The sequence below is a fragment of the Lycorma delicatula genome, chromosome 9, assembly GCF_047948215.1.
Source record: "Lycorma delicatula isolate Av1 chromosome 9, ASM4794821v1, whole genome shotgun sequence".
Classification (NCBI taxonomy): Eukaryota; Metazoa; Arthropoda; class Insecta; order Hemiptera; family Fulgoridae; genus Lycorma; species Lycorma delicatula.
In genome coordinates this window covers 123,325,746-123,341,045 of record NC_134463.1, presented here as the reverse complement: position 1 = coordinate 123,341,045, position 15,300 = coordinate 123,325,746, and the positions used below count along the sequence as shown (strand labels likewise).

Here is a 15,300-nt window from a genome sequence, read left to right as displayed (position 1 = left end):
ACGAGTTATCATTAAGTTCTACATATTTACTACTAATGAATATAATACTTGTTATTTACTCAAGTTTATTTTATTAAATTTATCTTCACAATCATCATCATCAACTTATTATTATTTAAGGTAAGTGAAACAAATGTTTAATTAACTTAATATAAAATAATATTTTTTTAATCTTTGTGTTAATATTATATATATATATAAATAAAATAATTCATTTTAAAATAATAATAATAATATTTTTGTCTTTGTGTTAATAATATTATTTATAAATAATGTGTACTTATACATTTTAAAATAATATCGTCGTTTTATTAATTCCAGCATTAAGTAATATAACTACATATGTAATTGTAAAATTTCCAAAAATATATTAAATGTTAATAAATATGTATATATAAGAATTATCTATTTTAAAAAATATTGTGTTTTGATTAATTTAGCCAATAATTATAATTGTATTTGTACAATAATTTATATAATTATTTGATGTAAAATATTATTTTATCCAGCATTAATAGTTATATATATATTTGTAGAATTAATACGTTGTTACCGTTAGTGTTTAAGTCTGGTTTAATTTATTATACAGTAATGTTAAATGATATTGATTATTTTCAGTTAATTGTCTATTTTAAATAATAACACTATTTTATTAGATTTAAATATATAATTTTATTTGTTCGTTTATTTAAAAATTAATTAGTATTTAGAAAGATAATTTTTTTCTTTAATTATGAATATTGATATGCAAAATTGTACGAAATAAAATGATGTTGCATTTTTAGGATTGGAAATAATCAAAACGGCTTGGTATTTTGGAAAATATCTTTATATTCGACAAAGATTTCATAAAGTAAGTACATTTTTGCTTCTTTAATATATTACTCTCTTTAATATATTACTTAGGAAAATAAGATAATGGTTTTACGTGTATTGTAAATTATTTTCAGATGTCGCAAGAAATATTTCCTGATGATGAAGGTACCAGCAACAACCTACCTTTGCAGGAAATGACTGAAAACCAATTATCTTCTCCTGCTCGTCCGCGAGCGAGGAGGTTAAGTTTTGAAAGATCATTCAGACAATTAGATTGGGCTAGTAGTGATGATGATGAAAACACTGCTCTTATTACGAATTCGTCATTGCCAGATAGCGGTAACCAGCAGTATCGTCCGGTGTCACCGCCTGTTGAACCAAATTACATCGTTCCTTCATCATCTTCGTCGCCGGAACCAATTTATCCGACACGAATTACGACGCAAGTTACCATCGATAGACTTTATACAGGGGCAATTATTATTTTAATTAATCCAGATTAAATTAGTTAAAATAAATCTTTACAACAAATAAAAAATATTTATTTTGTTTTTCAGGTTGAGAATAAAAGAGATGCTTATTCGATTATTAGTAAGAATTTGAATATCAATGTAGCTTCTATTCATGGAGTGACAATACAATGGAGATCTAAACCTTCTATAGAGATAAAATCATGTAAAGTAATACATACTTCTAGCGAAAGGGGAGTAATACAATTTAATTGTGGCACATTTATGATAAAAGTTGATAAGGACTCGTTAATCCATAATATAGTGAATTCGAAACATACTTATGTATTTGTTGAAGGAGTTAATTTAAAAGGTCGCGAAATTATATTATGTAGATATTGTATGAAAAATGTTTTAAAATATATTACCGTTCCTTACGGTCATTCTGTTTGTTATAGCTGCAAAATAAAAATTGCAGCTAAATTAATTTCTCCTTGTTCAGTATGTAAAAAGTTAATTTTTTTGTAGCAATAAATTATTTTAGCAATAAATGCTATTTGTTTTAAAACTAATAAATTATAGTTTTATTTCATTTTCCGTTTCAGTTAACCGATGGTTTTCCTGACAGTGAATACAAATTATATCCATGTACTAATTCAATATCAGACTCTTTTATTCTTAGTAAATGAAAAAAAAATTAAAAGATGAAGAAGAAAGTGAAGAAGATATTTCAATCGATAGATTAAGCGATGAAGAGATTAAAGAAAAATTGCTTTGTAAGATTTGTTTGATTGAAGTGATTAGCTATGTAGTTTCACCTTGTGGTCATATCTATTGCGAATCCTGCAAAGAAAAAATCTTTCGTAATAAAATAGATAAGAAGTGTTCGTTCTGTAGAGGAGAGGTTTTGTTTACATTAAAAATACGCGGATAAAAAGTTTGTAAAATGTTAATTTATTTTTTGTTTAATAAATGTTACTTGTTTTAAAACGGATAAATTATAGTTTTATTTAATTTTCCGTTTCAGTTAACTGATGGTTTCTCTGATGATGTATACAAATTTTATTAATATACTAATACGATATTGAAAGAATAAGTATGGTATATATTTATTTTAATACGATAATTTTTGAAAAACTCATTTTGTACATTTTTTAATGCGATTTTTGTTTTTTTAGTTATCGATGCCGCAAAACAAGAAGGGTATACTCGCGGAATATGATGAGATTATCAACATTTAAAAATAAATTAAAGGAGCTGGAATGTGAATTGGAAATCTATATAATTAATAATCGTATCAAGAGAATCGAATTGGAAAATGTTTGTCCCGTTTGCGGTACTAAGTCGCAGATTCCGCCTTCTTTCGAAATCTGATTTGAAGAAATTACATATTCGTCAATTCGAAGAAAAATGTTTATGTGTCGAATGCGGGTTTGTTTTCGATTTAAAATATATTTTTCTTTACGGATGTTTAATTCATTACGAATGTAGACCTGAATGCGAAACAGCAAAAGAGATGTATGACTGTTATATGTTTTTTTTTAAAAATACTGATGTATTTGATATATTATTAAGTAATACATTGATGTATTGTTGTACATGGTGTAATGACGTATTGATGATATGTTAGAAACGGGATTTTATTTTACCGGCGTGTTAGATGCTGTAGCATGCGCAGAGTGCGGAGTTGAAATATTCGAGTGGATGGATGAAGATGTACCGTTTGAGGAGCATAAAAAAGCGTCGCTGAACTGCGTGTTGACCAACGTCAAATATGAGGTGAGTAGTTTTTCACCATATTCATGCGCGCGCATAGTTGTAGCCGTAGTATATAAGCGGTTCTCTAATGTTTTACGTTATTTCTTCTAGGAAAGAGTTACTAGTCGCAGTCACATAAAGAAAGAATGAGCTTCACGGCTTCATCTCCATGTTCGTCTGACTCTGACTCTGATTCAGAGTATCTAGCCGCAGCAAAAACAGTTGTCTACCGACGAAGAAACTGCTCTTGAATCAGAGTCCGATATCAGTAGCGATTCGTGGATTATTGGTTTTGTTCCTGGAGGTCAGATAAAATCAATGCAACATTTGTTATCTATTTTAAATAAAAATTTCCGTTTTCGATAATTGAGATTATAAAAAAAGGAAAATACTTCGGTAATAAAGCAGAAGTTCTAAAACTGAATCTGCCAGTTGTTATTGAATATGAAGATTTACATAACAGATTGTCAGAGTGGAATTTTTATCTTGTATATTACTTGTAACTTCATTTTTTTTTCTGAACAAAAAAATATAAATAAATATATAACTATGATATAATTGTTTGTTTTATTTATCTTTATTTATCCTTTATTTATTTCATTTACCATATATAAACTATGGTTGGCATTAGTAGTACGGAAATGGGGGTACGGCGCCATGAAGTGACGTCATTTCAAGATGCCGGCCGTCCGCCATCTTGGATTTTAAGATGGCTGCCGTCCGCCATCTTGGAAACGTCACTTCTGACGTCACTAATTCAAGATGGTTGTGGTCGGCCATCTTGGATTGTGACGTCATTGGCGCCGGTGCCCCGTCAGTGTTGCCAACTTGATTTATTTTGTGTCGACAGCGAGTCAGTGTTGCCAACTTGATTTAATTTGTGTTGGCAATGTTATATATTGAAGTAATATTTCAAAGGTTGGTAGCACTGTTGTGTGGCGGTCGGTGAATTAAATAAATAAATAATAGTTAAAGTGAAAAAAAATTCTGTCGGCTAGAGGATTCGAACCCGGTCATGACGGGACGCGACCGACTGACGCCTTAAACCAATCGGCTGCGGTGACTCCCTGATGTAATGAGTGAAAAATGTTCTACGTAAGCTGTGAATTTTAACGTCACATCAGTCTGTACACACACACACAAACATACACACACACACGCGCGCACACACATACATATATACACACAAGTGAATAAAAAAAATTAGACGTACCTCGAGGATGATCCTGGTCGTCCAGGCGATGGCGTCGGGAGGCGTTACCGCGACGGAGAGAAGTTCTCGTCGTGGATCGTGCACCGGGAGGCGGTGTCTGCTGCACGTGTGTTTGCGTGCGTGCGTGCGTCAGCGGAGTGACGCAGAGGTGTTTACCGTGCAAGATGCGGCGCTCGACTGAAGAATTGTGGGTCCGACGTGGTCTAAAGTTGTCCGATTGACCAATCGCAGCGTTGGAATTCGAAACGGCGCATGCGCACTAGTCGTTAGTGCGTACGTGCGAACTCGAACGTCGTCTCTAATAAGAGCGGATGCGATAAAGAAATTTTTTTTATTATTATCGGGTCACTAATACAAAAGTGACTTGAGTTGTTGTAACCGGTTAAATCCGGTTGTGTTTGGATCTGTAAAAGGAAAATGTTTTTTTTCTATAATTATCGGGTCATTAATACAAAAGTGTCTTGAGTTCTTGTAACCGGTTAAATCCGATTGTGTCTGTATATAAGTGAAAAAATTTGTGTTATTTCATCATTCGCAATCTGTTATTGAAATTGAATACATCGATCGCAGGAGAATATTTGATTTCATCATTCACAATCTGTTATTAAAAGTGAATACATCGATCGGAGAGAGATCATTATATTTTCATCTTAATTAGCAAGGTAAGTTTTACTTTAATTAATTAAAAAAATAAATACTAATTGGACAGTATGGTATTATAGTAGTGTAAAAATGCCGGTTCTGGGACAAGCGTCATCAATGACGTCATCACCCCCCTCTGACGCCATAAAAAAATGGCGGGAAAAAGGTCAAAGGTCAAAAAAAAATTAATCACGTGACACAAAATTAATCATGCAGTGATCACGTGATCTAAAAAAATGGATCACGTGACTATCATGCAGTGATCACGTGATCTAAAAAAAATGGCGGGAAAAAAAATGTACACGTGCTTGCTGACTTTGCATTAACCTTGTTTACTAGTTTGAAAGTCAACCGATAATGCATTTGCGTCAATTGGTGATAGCATTGTTATTTTAAAAGTTATCTCAATGATAATGATAGCCGATACATATAAATACCCGCCAAAAATTTAACGGATTCATACTACGTTTTGCTGTTATACCCGCCTTTAACGGATTCATACTACGTTTTGCTGTTACTGTTATATTATCATCTTTATTATCTTCATTTAAAGAGGTAAGTGAAATAATATTTAAATGTAAAATTATTCGCTTAAATATAATTCTATTTCATATTTATTTAATAATTATTTTTCCAGCCAATATTTAAATGCAAAATAATTTTGTTCAAGTTTATGTATTTAAAATAAATTGCTGTTTTACATCTAGTTCACAAAATTAAAATAAATAGTAATGTAATTGTTTTCTTTGCAGATTAATTAAAATTAAATAATTCAAAACATATTGGTGCTAAGATTGGAAAACTGGCGTTTTGTATTGGATTATATCAATATTTTCGTCACCTTTATAAAACAGTAAGTTTTTTCTTAGAAGTAATATATTATTACATATTTTTTTATTATTTTTCTTATAAGTTATATATTATTACATATTTTTCGTTATTTTTGTTAGAGTACAATGAAAATATTTCTTTGTAGATGTCCGAAGAAATGTTTCCAGTAAATGATGCGCAATTAGAACAGGTTGTTTACGATGTTTTACAAGAAGATGATGAATTAGAGGGAACTCCTAATCAGCGGCTGCAGTTATTAATACCGCGAAGGTTGGTGTATGGGGAAGTCAACGACCAACAACATCATCCTTTATTAGATGACGACAACGATAACCTCATAGCAGAGGCTGCTGCTGATGTTGAAAATAATGAAAGTGAAGAAAGCACAGTAGTAACAACATCATTCATCCTCGAAAACCGTGTTAGATTTACAAAGGCAAATATTATTTTTTATTTGATAAAAACAAATATATTTTTAGTTTTACAGAGAAACTAATAGGTCTTTTTTTCAATTTCAGTTTCATAATGAACAAGAGGCTTATTTTGGACTTAGGCGTTGTCTAAATGCAAAAGAAGAAGGAGAATATAAAATGAAAATAAATATTGAAAATATACCGATGAAAGAGGTAATCAACTGTGGAGTAATGATTTGTACAACAAAAAATTCTTTATTAATAAAAGGTGGAGGATTTATGCACAAAATAAAAAATGGTTCTGTTCTACATAAAATGTTAAATAAAGGTTTTGCAAAATCGCAAAGGAAACCTGATAAAAATAGTTTTCCTATTAGACTTAGTGAAACAATTGCTTTAAACGATCGAGAAGCAATAACATGCCAATTTTGTAAAATAAATGTAATTAAATTTATTACTATTCCATGTGCACATCCATTATGTTTTAGATGTAAGTTATTATATTTTAAAAAAGTACCTGTCGAATGTAATTTATGTAATACTTTAATTATAGCTTTGAATAAATGTTTCTAAGCTTAATTTAAATTGATTTATTATATTTTCCTTTTTGCAGTCGAATGAATCAGCGATTATAGAAGAAGGAGAATATATTATTTATCCATTTTCCAATAATACAGCTAATGTATTATTATGTATTGTGAAACACGAAGAAAATGAATTTGACGAAACTCAGGAGGGGGATATTGAAATAAATTCTTTATCAGAAGATGAGATAAAAGAAAAATATATATGTCAAATTTGCTTTAGTAATTTAATAAAAGTAACTTTTGTTTTGTGTGGTCATTCCGTCTGCAAATTATGTAATGATCGTCTCGATATTGAACCTATGGTCGATGAAAAAAAATGTCCTTTCTGTAGAAGTCCAATACAATTAATAATTGAAACACAAGGTGGAAAAATAGTTTAAATAAAAAATTTAAATGACTGAAGCTATTACATGCTAGTTTTGTTTTTTAGTATTAAATAATTGTTTTTAACTCTTATGTTAGTTTAAGTAACACTTTAATTTTAGTATTAAATAAATGTTTTTAACGTTATAGTATATTATATTTCCTTTTTGCAACCAAATGAATCAGTTGTTATAGAAGAAGTAATCAACAGTGATAGAAGAAGAATATAATGTTTATTCATTCGTGAAAAAGGTATGTCAATAATTTATTGAAAGGAATTCTTTAATTTTTTTGTTCCTAATATTTTCTGTTTCTAATATTTTTTTTGTTTCTGTTTAAGATTGATGTCGCAGTTGCAAAAAGAGATTCTTAAGAGCTACTGTGAGAGGCTGAACATATTTAAAAAAGAACTAGAAGAAATTGAATTTGATATAAGACTATATGCTGTCAAAAGTGGAATCAGAAAAATAAATCTAGGAGTTGTTTGTCCCGTTTGCGGCGCTCAGCAAAAGGATAAACGCACTCCCATTCAGAATTATTAAAGAATGTGGATTAAATCGCTTTGATAATGATGGATTCGTTTCATGTAAGGAATGTAATTGGACTATAACCTCTGAAACTAATTTATTTCATTGCGGAATTGCACATAAAACTTATGATGAAACTTGTAGTGTTGCTGAAGAATTATTCAATTGCTGTTTATTTTTTAAAGATAGCATAGTCTGTATTGACCTGATGATGAGTACTTTTAGTAATTGGCCAAGGCTTTTTCCAAAGGTTGAATTGTTGTTGGAAGCAGGATTTTATTTCACCGGTGTGATGGATTCTGTGGCATGTATCGAATGTGGTCTTGAAATTTTTGAGTGGCTGGATAATGATAACCCATTTAAGGAGCATCAAAAAGTTTCATCTAATTGCAAAATGGTGAAAAATAAAACGAAAGGTGTGTTGTATTTTAGTAAACATTTTTATAAGTTTATCAGTAATATATAAGTATTTGTATAATTATTTTCTATTTGTTTGTTCTAGGTTGATTGCTGACGGAGTGCTGTGGAGAAATAATGGGTTCGTCTTCATCTGAAGAATATTTATCAATGATGGGAGAGAGTTCTTCCGACGAGACAGCTTGCGAATCTGAATCTGATATCACAAGCGATTCATGGATAATAGGATTTGTACCGGGAGGTCGAATAAAATCGATAAATCATTTAATAAATATTTTGAAGAAAACTTTCCCTTTATCAAGATTAGAAGTAATAAAGAAAGGAAAATATTTCGGTAATAAAACAGAAGTAGTAAAAATGAAAATAACGACAGTTATTGAATATGAATTTTTGCGAAACAAATTAATCGAATGGGAATTTTATCTCGTTTATTATTTGTAAAATAATATGTTATCAAAAGCAATGAATAAATAGATTTATAAATTGAAAAGAATTTTATTATTTTATCCTTATTTTTCACCTTAAATATATAAGTTAAAAACATTCAATTTAAATTTAGTTTATAATAAAATGATGAGTGTTAAACAAGGGATAGCAAGAGAGCTTCACAAGCAAGCTCGCAGAAATTTTTTGACAAGGTCTGTTGAACTTAAGGGTATAGACGATTTGTACCAGGCAGACTTAGTAGAGATGATACAATACTCAAGATTTAATAGGGGATATAAATATATTCTCACAATTATAAATTGTTTTTCAAAATTTGCTTTTGCTTTTCCATTGAAGAGTAAAAACGCAGATGAAGTTGTAATGGTCCTTAAACCCATATTTCATAAACATAAAATGAAGCATTTTCAAACCGATGATGGAAAAGAATGTTTTAATTCAAAATTGAGATCGTTATTACTAAAATTCAATATAAATCATTATTCGACTTTTTCCGATAAAAAGGCATCAATAGTGGAGCGGTTCAATAGAACTCTCAAGACTAATATGTGGCGTAAATTTACCGAACAGGGTGATTACCGATGGGTAAGTATATTGGATGAAATAATTGAAAAATATAACAATAGGGTGCATAGAACTACTGGTTTTAAACCTAAAGATGTTTCTTATAAAAACGAACGCGAAGTGTTGTTAAATATATTAAAGGTTGCAAAAAAACGACATCAGCATACGACCACGATTAAATTTAATGTTGGTGATCAGGTAAGGATAAGTAAGTATAAAAAGATATTTGCGAAAGGATATCTTCCGAATTGGACTAATGAAGTTTTTACAATTTTTAAGATAAAACAAACACAACCTATAACGTACGTTCTTAAAGATGGGAAAGGGGAAGTGTTAAAAGGAAGTTTCTATACGGAAGAACTTAGTAAAACCAAGTACGGCAACGTTTATTTGGTTGAAAAAGTATTAAAAAAACGCGGTGATAAATTATTAGTTCGCTGGTTGGGATTTGATAAGAAGAAGGACTCGTGGATAGATAAAAAGGATTTAATAAAATAAATTAGACTTATGTAATTTATTCAGTAGCAGAGATGGATGCTGAAGAACAAGATCGGAAGCTAACAGTAATTAATTTTGACCGTTTAATAGGTGAGGTATCCGATTTAAATTCTAAAAAAAGGCATAGTCCTCTTCTTCCAGACATCAGATGCTTGGTTGTAGGTCCTTCAAATTCTGGTAAGACGAATGCGGTTTTCAATCTTTTATTTGACCCTAGCGGGTTGAGGTTCAGCAACATATATGTTTTTTCTAAATCATTGTACCAGCCTAAATACTTATTTTTAAAAAGTTTGTTGACTGATGTTGATGGGATAGGTTACTATCCTTATAGCGATAACGATGTTATTGTGGCACCGGAAGAAACTGAACCGAATTCTATAATGATATTCGATGATGTAATATGCGAAAAACAAAATAACATAACAAAATATTTTACTATGGGACGGCATAATAACATTGATGTGTTTTATATGAGTCAAACATATAGTAAAATTCCTAAACAATTGGTCCGAGACAATGCAAATTTTCTCATGGTGTTTCGACAGGATGAAAGAAACCTGAGACATATATATCATGATCATGTTACACCGGATATATCATTTGAAAAGTTTAAAGAAATATGTAACGAGGCTTGGAACCGGATAAAAAATGGATTTTTGGTAATCGATAAGGAGAGAGATTTTGATAAAGGACGGTACAGATTTAATTTTGATATCTTTATCGGAAAGCCTGAAAAAAGCATACAAAAGCGCGAAAGAGAGCTTGAAAAGAGCCTGAAAAAGCCTAAAAAAGCCTGCAAGCTAGCGTGCGCGCTTATGAAAAAGCCTAAAAAAGCCTGCAAGCTAGCGTGCGCGCTTATGAAAAAGCCTAAAAAAGCCTGCAAGCTAGCGTGCGCGCTTATGAATCAACCTAAAATACTTCAACATACTTAAAGAAAGATAGTGAGTGCATGCAGTCAGATTAAACATAAATGTCTACTATGGAGGATCGTGAGCGTGTCACCGCGGAGATCGCGGAGATCCGCAGGAGTATTAAAAGAAAACATGGCGAATTGGTAAGAGGAAGATTTGAGTCCGATTTAAGACTTCAACAAGATTTCAAACCGCTTACTGAACCTTTGATTAAGATAGCAGAACAGTTCGGTTCTGAAGAGAGAGAAATGGGAAAACGGATAAAAAAAAGAAATAAATTCAAAAGAACGTCCACTACCGAAAATCTCAGCTGAAGAGTTGCGTGAAAAAGAGGAGCGGGATTATCGAAATTTTGAAAAGAGGTTTGATATGGGTTCCATATTCGATCAATTAACTGAAGAAGATAGGATGAAACATAGTAAACGTTCTTTAACAAATGATGAACCAGAACCTGAAATAAAAAGGTCGACCGCAAAGTTACATAATAAGATGGATACGTCTAGTCCATTTCCTTTTCAGCTAGCTCAACCGTCCGATAGGGTAGACGATGAAATGACCGGTATGAGACGTCGACAAAAGGCTAAAAGATTTCTTTCTTATTCGGCTCACCATCGAGCTGAAAAAGCCGAAGAAACCGAACAGTCACCTAGGATCGAACAAGAAGAGACTTATGAATCTCAACCCAGCATTGAACAAATGTTGAATACGCCCGAAGGGAAAATGCAAATGAGCATGTCTCTCAAGACAAGCATGCGAGAAGGGCTGGCGCAGGAATTTATGCTTGACGCCATCAGAGATGTAGAAAACAACATGGATAACGATTACGGTGTTCATTTTGAAGGAAACGAACTGAAGATTGGTGATGCATTAATCGATTTCGATAAGGAAAGTAACATCCTGTTAAGAGAAGTGAAGTATCCTGCGAGCCGAGGTTTGTTCGAATTACTTTTCTGGAAAAAACCGAAGTTATTCACTGAAGAAGATTTGGAAGAATATAGGAAAATTTTAATTGCAACAAATGCGCACAGAAGAAATAATTCCGCTCTGGAACGGGTAAAGACTAATTCGGGATTTAAGTATGTGGAAGTAATAAGCAAGCTTTTTCCACCGTTCGCCTCGAAAAAACGAGGTGAAGGTTTAGTACCATCTGCAATGACTTTGAACGAAAACCATAAAGTCGATTACGTTTATTTTGATGATCCTAACGAAATCTGCGAGAGGCTAAAACTATTGATCGCGTCAAAAAAGGCAGGTAATACTGCACACGATAAGGAAATTGTATCGATAGTCGAGGAATTAAAAGAACGAGGACTAATAAAAGGAGAAGGCGCACTGTAAGCAAGTCATTTGAGATCATGCCGGTCAACAGGTTAGGACAGACAGAATTTGGTTCGAGAATCCCGTTTGGGATTACTGAAGAGGGTGATATCGACGCCCGCGAAAAAAAAATTTGTAATCTAGCATCAGCGGAATATTATGACGATGCTGTTAACATGGACGATTGCATATATTTAATCGAGCAATATGCCTCTGATCACGATTTTTTAGCGTGTGAAGAACAAACACATTTTAAAGTGGTAGATTTCAAAGGAGCTCGCGCCAAAAACGCCGCTCATCCAGATGATGAAAACGATTTGGTGACCATGAGATATGTACGGTTCCTTATTCAACAGAAATTCGATGAGGTCATCGCTAAAGTAGAAAATATGAAAGGAAAAGAAATAGAAAATCCTTTAAGAAGTAAAAATACTAATGACCCCGTTGTTCGTCAGCGATTAGAGGAAAGTATTTCTCGATTGAAAAGCGAGGTTCAGAAAGATGTGGTAACTCAAACTGAAAAAGAATCTGATTTAAATACGGATGCATCAACCGAAGACTTTTAGTTGGAGATAAAATGAACAGCACGAACAAGTGTAACGTTAGTTGTAAAACAGGAAACGGATTGATAAGTTCGATCGAAAGTCTTCCGGGTAAAACTTTCGGTATTGCACGTAACGTAAAAGGAACAGTTCTTAATCGGGCTGTAGATCTTCTTCCTTTCGAGGCTCACATACCCGGTTACCAATATTGCGGACCCGGAACAAAATTAAAACAAAGATTGGAAAGAGGCGATCTTGGTATAAATCCACTCGATAAAGCTTGTAAGGCGCATGATATAGCGTATAGTATCTACAACGATTCTCGGCGAAGAGCACAGGCTGATAAAGTGTTAGCGGAAAGAGCTTGGCAAAGGGTATCCGCGCCCGATTCCAGCATTGCAGAGAAGGCTGCTGCGTGGGCCGTAACAAACGCTATGAAAATAAAGAGTAAATTCGGCGGGAGATTGAAGAAAGCTTCGGTCAGAGGTGTGCGAAAAAAAACTATAAGAAAAAAGGGGAAAGGTGCTTATCTTGAACCGTACCGATCTAAAACCGGATGCGGCGTAAAAAAACACCGGTCTGCAGGTCGCAGTCGTCATCGTCGTCATCATCATCGTCGTCAAAGCAGAAAAAAGCATTAAATTTACTTCGCAATCTCCCCATTCATCCTTTATCAGATGTGGAGTTAATACGGTTTGCGCGAAAAATTAATTTACCCCACTTCAGAGGTGTTTTCATGCGCGATACTTTACCAGCTAGAATAAATAAATTCGAATCGGGAATAGTGAACTTGGACAGTGTCCTCAATCCGGGTACGCATTGGGTTTGTTATAAAAAACGTAACGCGAACGTGTTTTATTTTGACAGTTACGGTAATTTACAGCCACCTAAAGAGCTAGTCCAACATCCAGTATAATTTAGACCGCAGACAGGATTTTAATTCAGTTGTTTGCGGGCATTTGTGTTTAAAGTTTTTGATATGTTCTGCCTAAACGGAAAATCTTCTATACTGTCTGCAGATTTTTTCCCCCCGATAGAACTCGGCGATGCCGTGTGGGAAATCGGCCTGATTGATTTTATGTCATATAATAACATTCAAAATGTAGAAAAAGGAAAAAATAATGTTTTATTACGGTTACCAGGGCAGTATATCGATAAAGCTTCCGCCGGGGATGTATGAGATTCATGATCTGAAAGTTAAATTGAAACATGGGATGGGCAACTGCGATGAATCGAACGCGACCGACAATGATAAAGGTAAACAACGAAATCGCAATAAAAATGATGCAAAATGTTCGATTAAAATCTTAATCGAACCTACGACGATGCACTCGCGTTTATTTTGTACTGAAATAGTAGATTTTACAAAACCACATTCTATCCGTACTCTTTTGGGATTTGATGAAATGGTCCTACCAGCAAACATCTGGCATACATCTCAGAAACCTGTTAGTATTTCATCTGTAAATGCGATACGTATAAGTTGTAACATTGACCGCAGTTCATTTGTAGGCGGAGAAGAAGGTCATATCATTAACGAATTCTATCCCGGAGTTGGACGGGGATATAAGATAATTGAAGTACCGCACAGTGTCATTTATCTTCCGGTCAACACCAAGTCTATACGGAATATAACTGTGCACGTTTATAATCAAAATTCAGAACTGATAAGTTTCGGTGGTGAAGAAGTGACGGTGAGGCTGTCACTTCATCAACGGAACGTATAGTGATGCTAATGGAGCTTCAGATTCAACACTAAAACTATGCAACAATTTTGGCGCGTTTCTTTTCGATGAAATTCGTTATGAAATTGCAGGACAGGAGGTGGATAGGGTGAGAAATGTGGGGATAACTTCAACGATGAAAAATGCTCTATCACTGAGAAACTTCGAAAAAGATTCAATTTTCATGCATGGTTGGTCATCGGTCGGCGTTGAAGATATCCAACCGGTCAACGGTGTATATATCGATGGTGATTCGGCAAAGTTTAAGGTATTACTTCCGCTGAAGATGCTCTTGGGCTTTTTTGAAGATTATAATAAGATACTGCTAAACGTTAAACAGGAACTCATTCTGCTTCGGGCTTCCACTAATAATAATGCTGTTGTCGTTCCAGCTGGAAAAACATTTACCTTCGGAATAACGAAAATTAGTTGGAAAATACCATATGTTAACGTATCGGATGAAAAACGGTTATCACTTCTTAGACTGGTAGATAGGGATGAACCGATTTCGATGATGTTCCGAAAGTGGAACTTGTACGAATACCCAACTCTACCTATCAGTAAAGATGTAATTTGGACAGTTAAAACAACGACGCAGGTGGAAAAACCTCATTATGTTATCATTGGATTTCAAACATCGAGAAAAGGAGACGCAACAAAAAGAGCTTCGAATTTTGATACCATTTCACTTAATAACATACGCTTGTATCTGAATTCTGTATATTATCCTTATGAACACATTCAAGGAGATAGCATTATATTATATGAAATGTTTAAGAGTTTCTATAGATCTTATTATAACAGGAATTCAGCGGCTGCGTTAATTACCCCATCCAAGTACTATGCTATGCCATTAATCTTTATAGATTGTTCAAAACAAAACGACACTTTGAAAACTGGCGCGGTTGATATTAAAATCGAGATAAAAACTTCTACCAACATTCCCGACAACACAACAGCCTATTGTTTGATGATAAGTGATTGCATAATGCAATATTCTCCTTTAACAGGCACAGTCAAAAACGTTTCCTAACCAGTTTAGTCTGTTAGTCGGTAAAGTCAACATGTCTGTCTTTATATCAGACTTTACTTTTTTTCGTTTACCCAACGCTGATGTCTACATTAAAGAATTAGTTTTAATTTCTTTGGATGGACTCCGATTCGAGCAATATCTATTCAAGCCACCTTTTGACTACTATGATATTTCATCTCAAACTACTACAGTTGCAATACAAAACTTTCAGAAACAAATCGGATTCAATTGGAATTCCGGTTTTATTGAAC

At 33.3% G+C, this 15,300-nt stretch overlaps 2 protein-coding genes across 2 annotated transcripts in view; one reads left to right on the top strand and one right to left on the bottom strand.

Annotated features, from left to right (window-relative positions):
- The window catches only part of LOC142330086 (uncharacterized), a 387,582-nt gene that overhangs the window by 266,854 nt on the left and 105,428 nt on the right, over window positions 1-15,300 (bottom strand). The gene's annotated exons all lie outside the window — the stretch shown is intronic.
- Window positions 5,643-7,445, top strand: LOC142330748 (uncharacterized). Its single transcript, XM_075376195.1, has 4 exons — window positions 5,643-5,731; window positions 5,855-6,145; window positions 6,228-6,335; window positions 7,413-7,445. The coding sequence occupies exons 2-4, from the start codon at window positions 5,855-5,857 to the stop codon at window positions 7,443-7,445; spliced, it is 432 nt and encodes a 143-aa protein (XP_075232310.1). The 5' UTR covers window positions 5,643-5,731.

Bases quoted from the DNA above. Each gene is read 5' to 3' on its own strand.
- LOC142330748 (XM_075376195.1), top strand. From the start codon at position 5,855: ATGTCCGAAGAAATGTTTCCAGTAAATGATGCGCAATTAGAACAGGTT. The intron at 6,146-6,227 runs GCAAATATTATT...TTTCAATTTCAG, and splicing joins ACCGTGTTAGATTTACAAAG to TTTCATAATGAACAAGAGGC. The intron at 6,336-7,412 runs GTAATCAACTGT...TTTCTGTTTAAG, and splicing joins AAAATATACCGATGAAAGAG to ATTGATGTCGCAGTTGCAAA.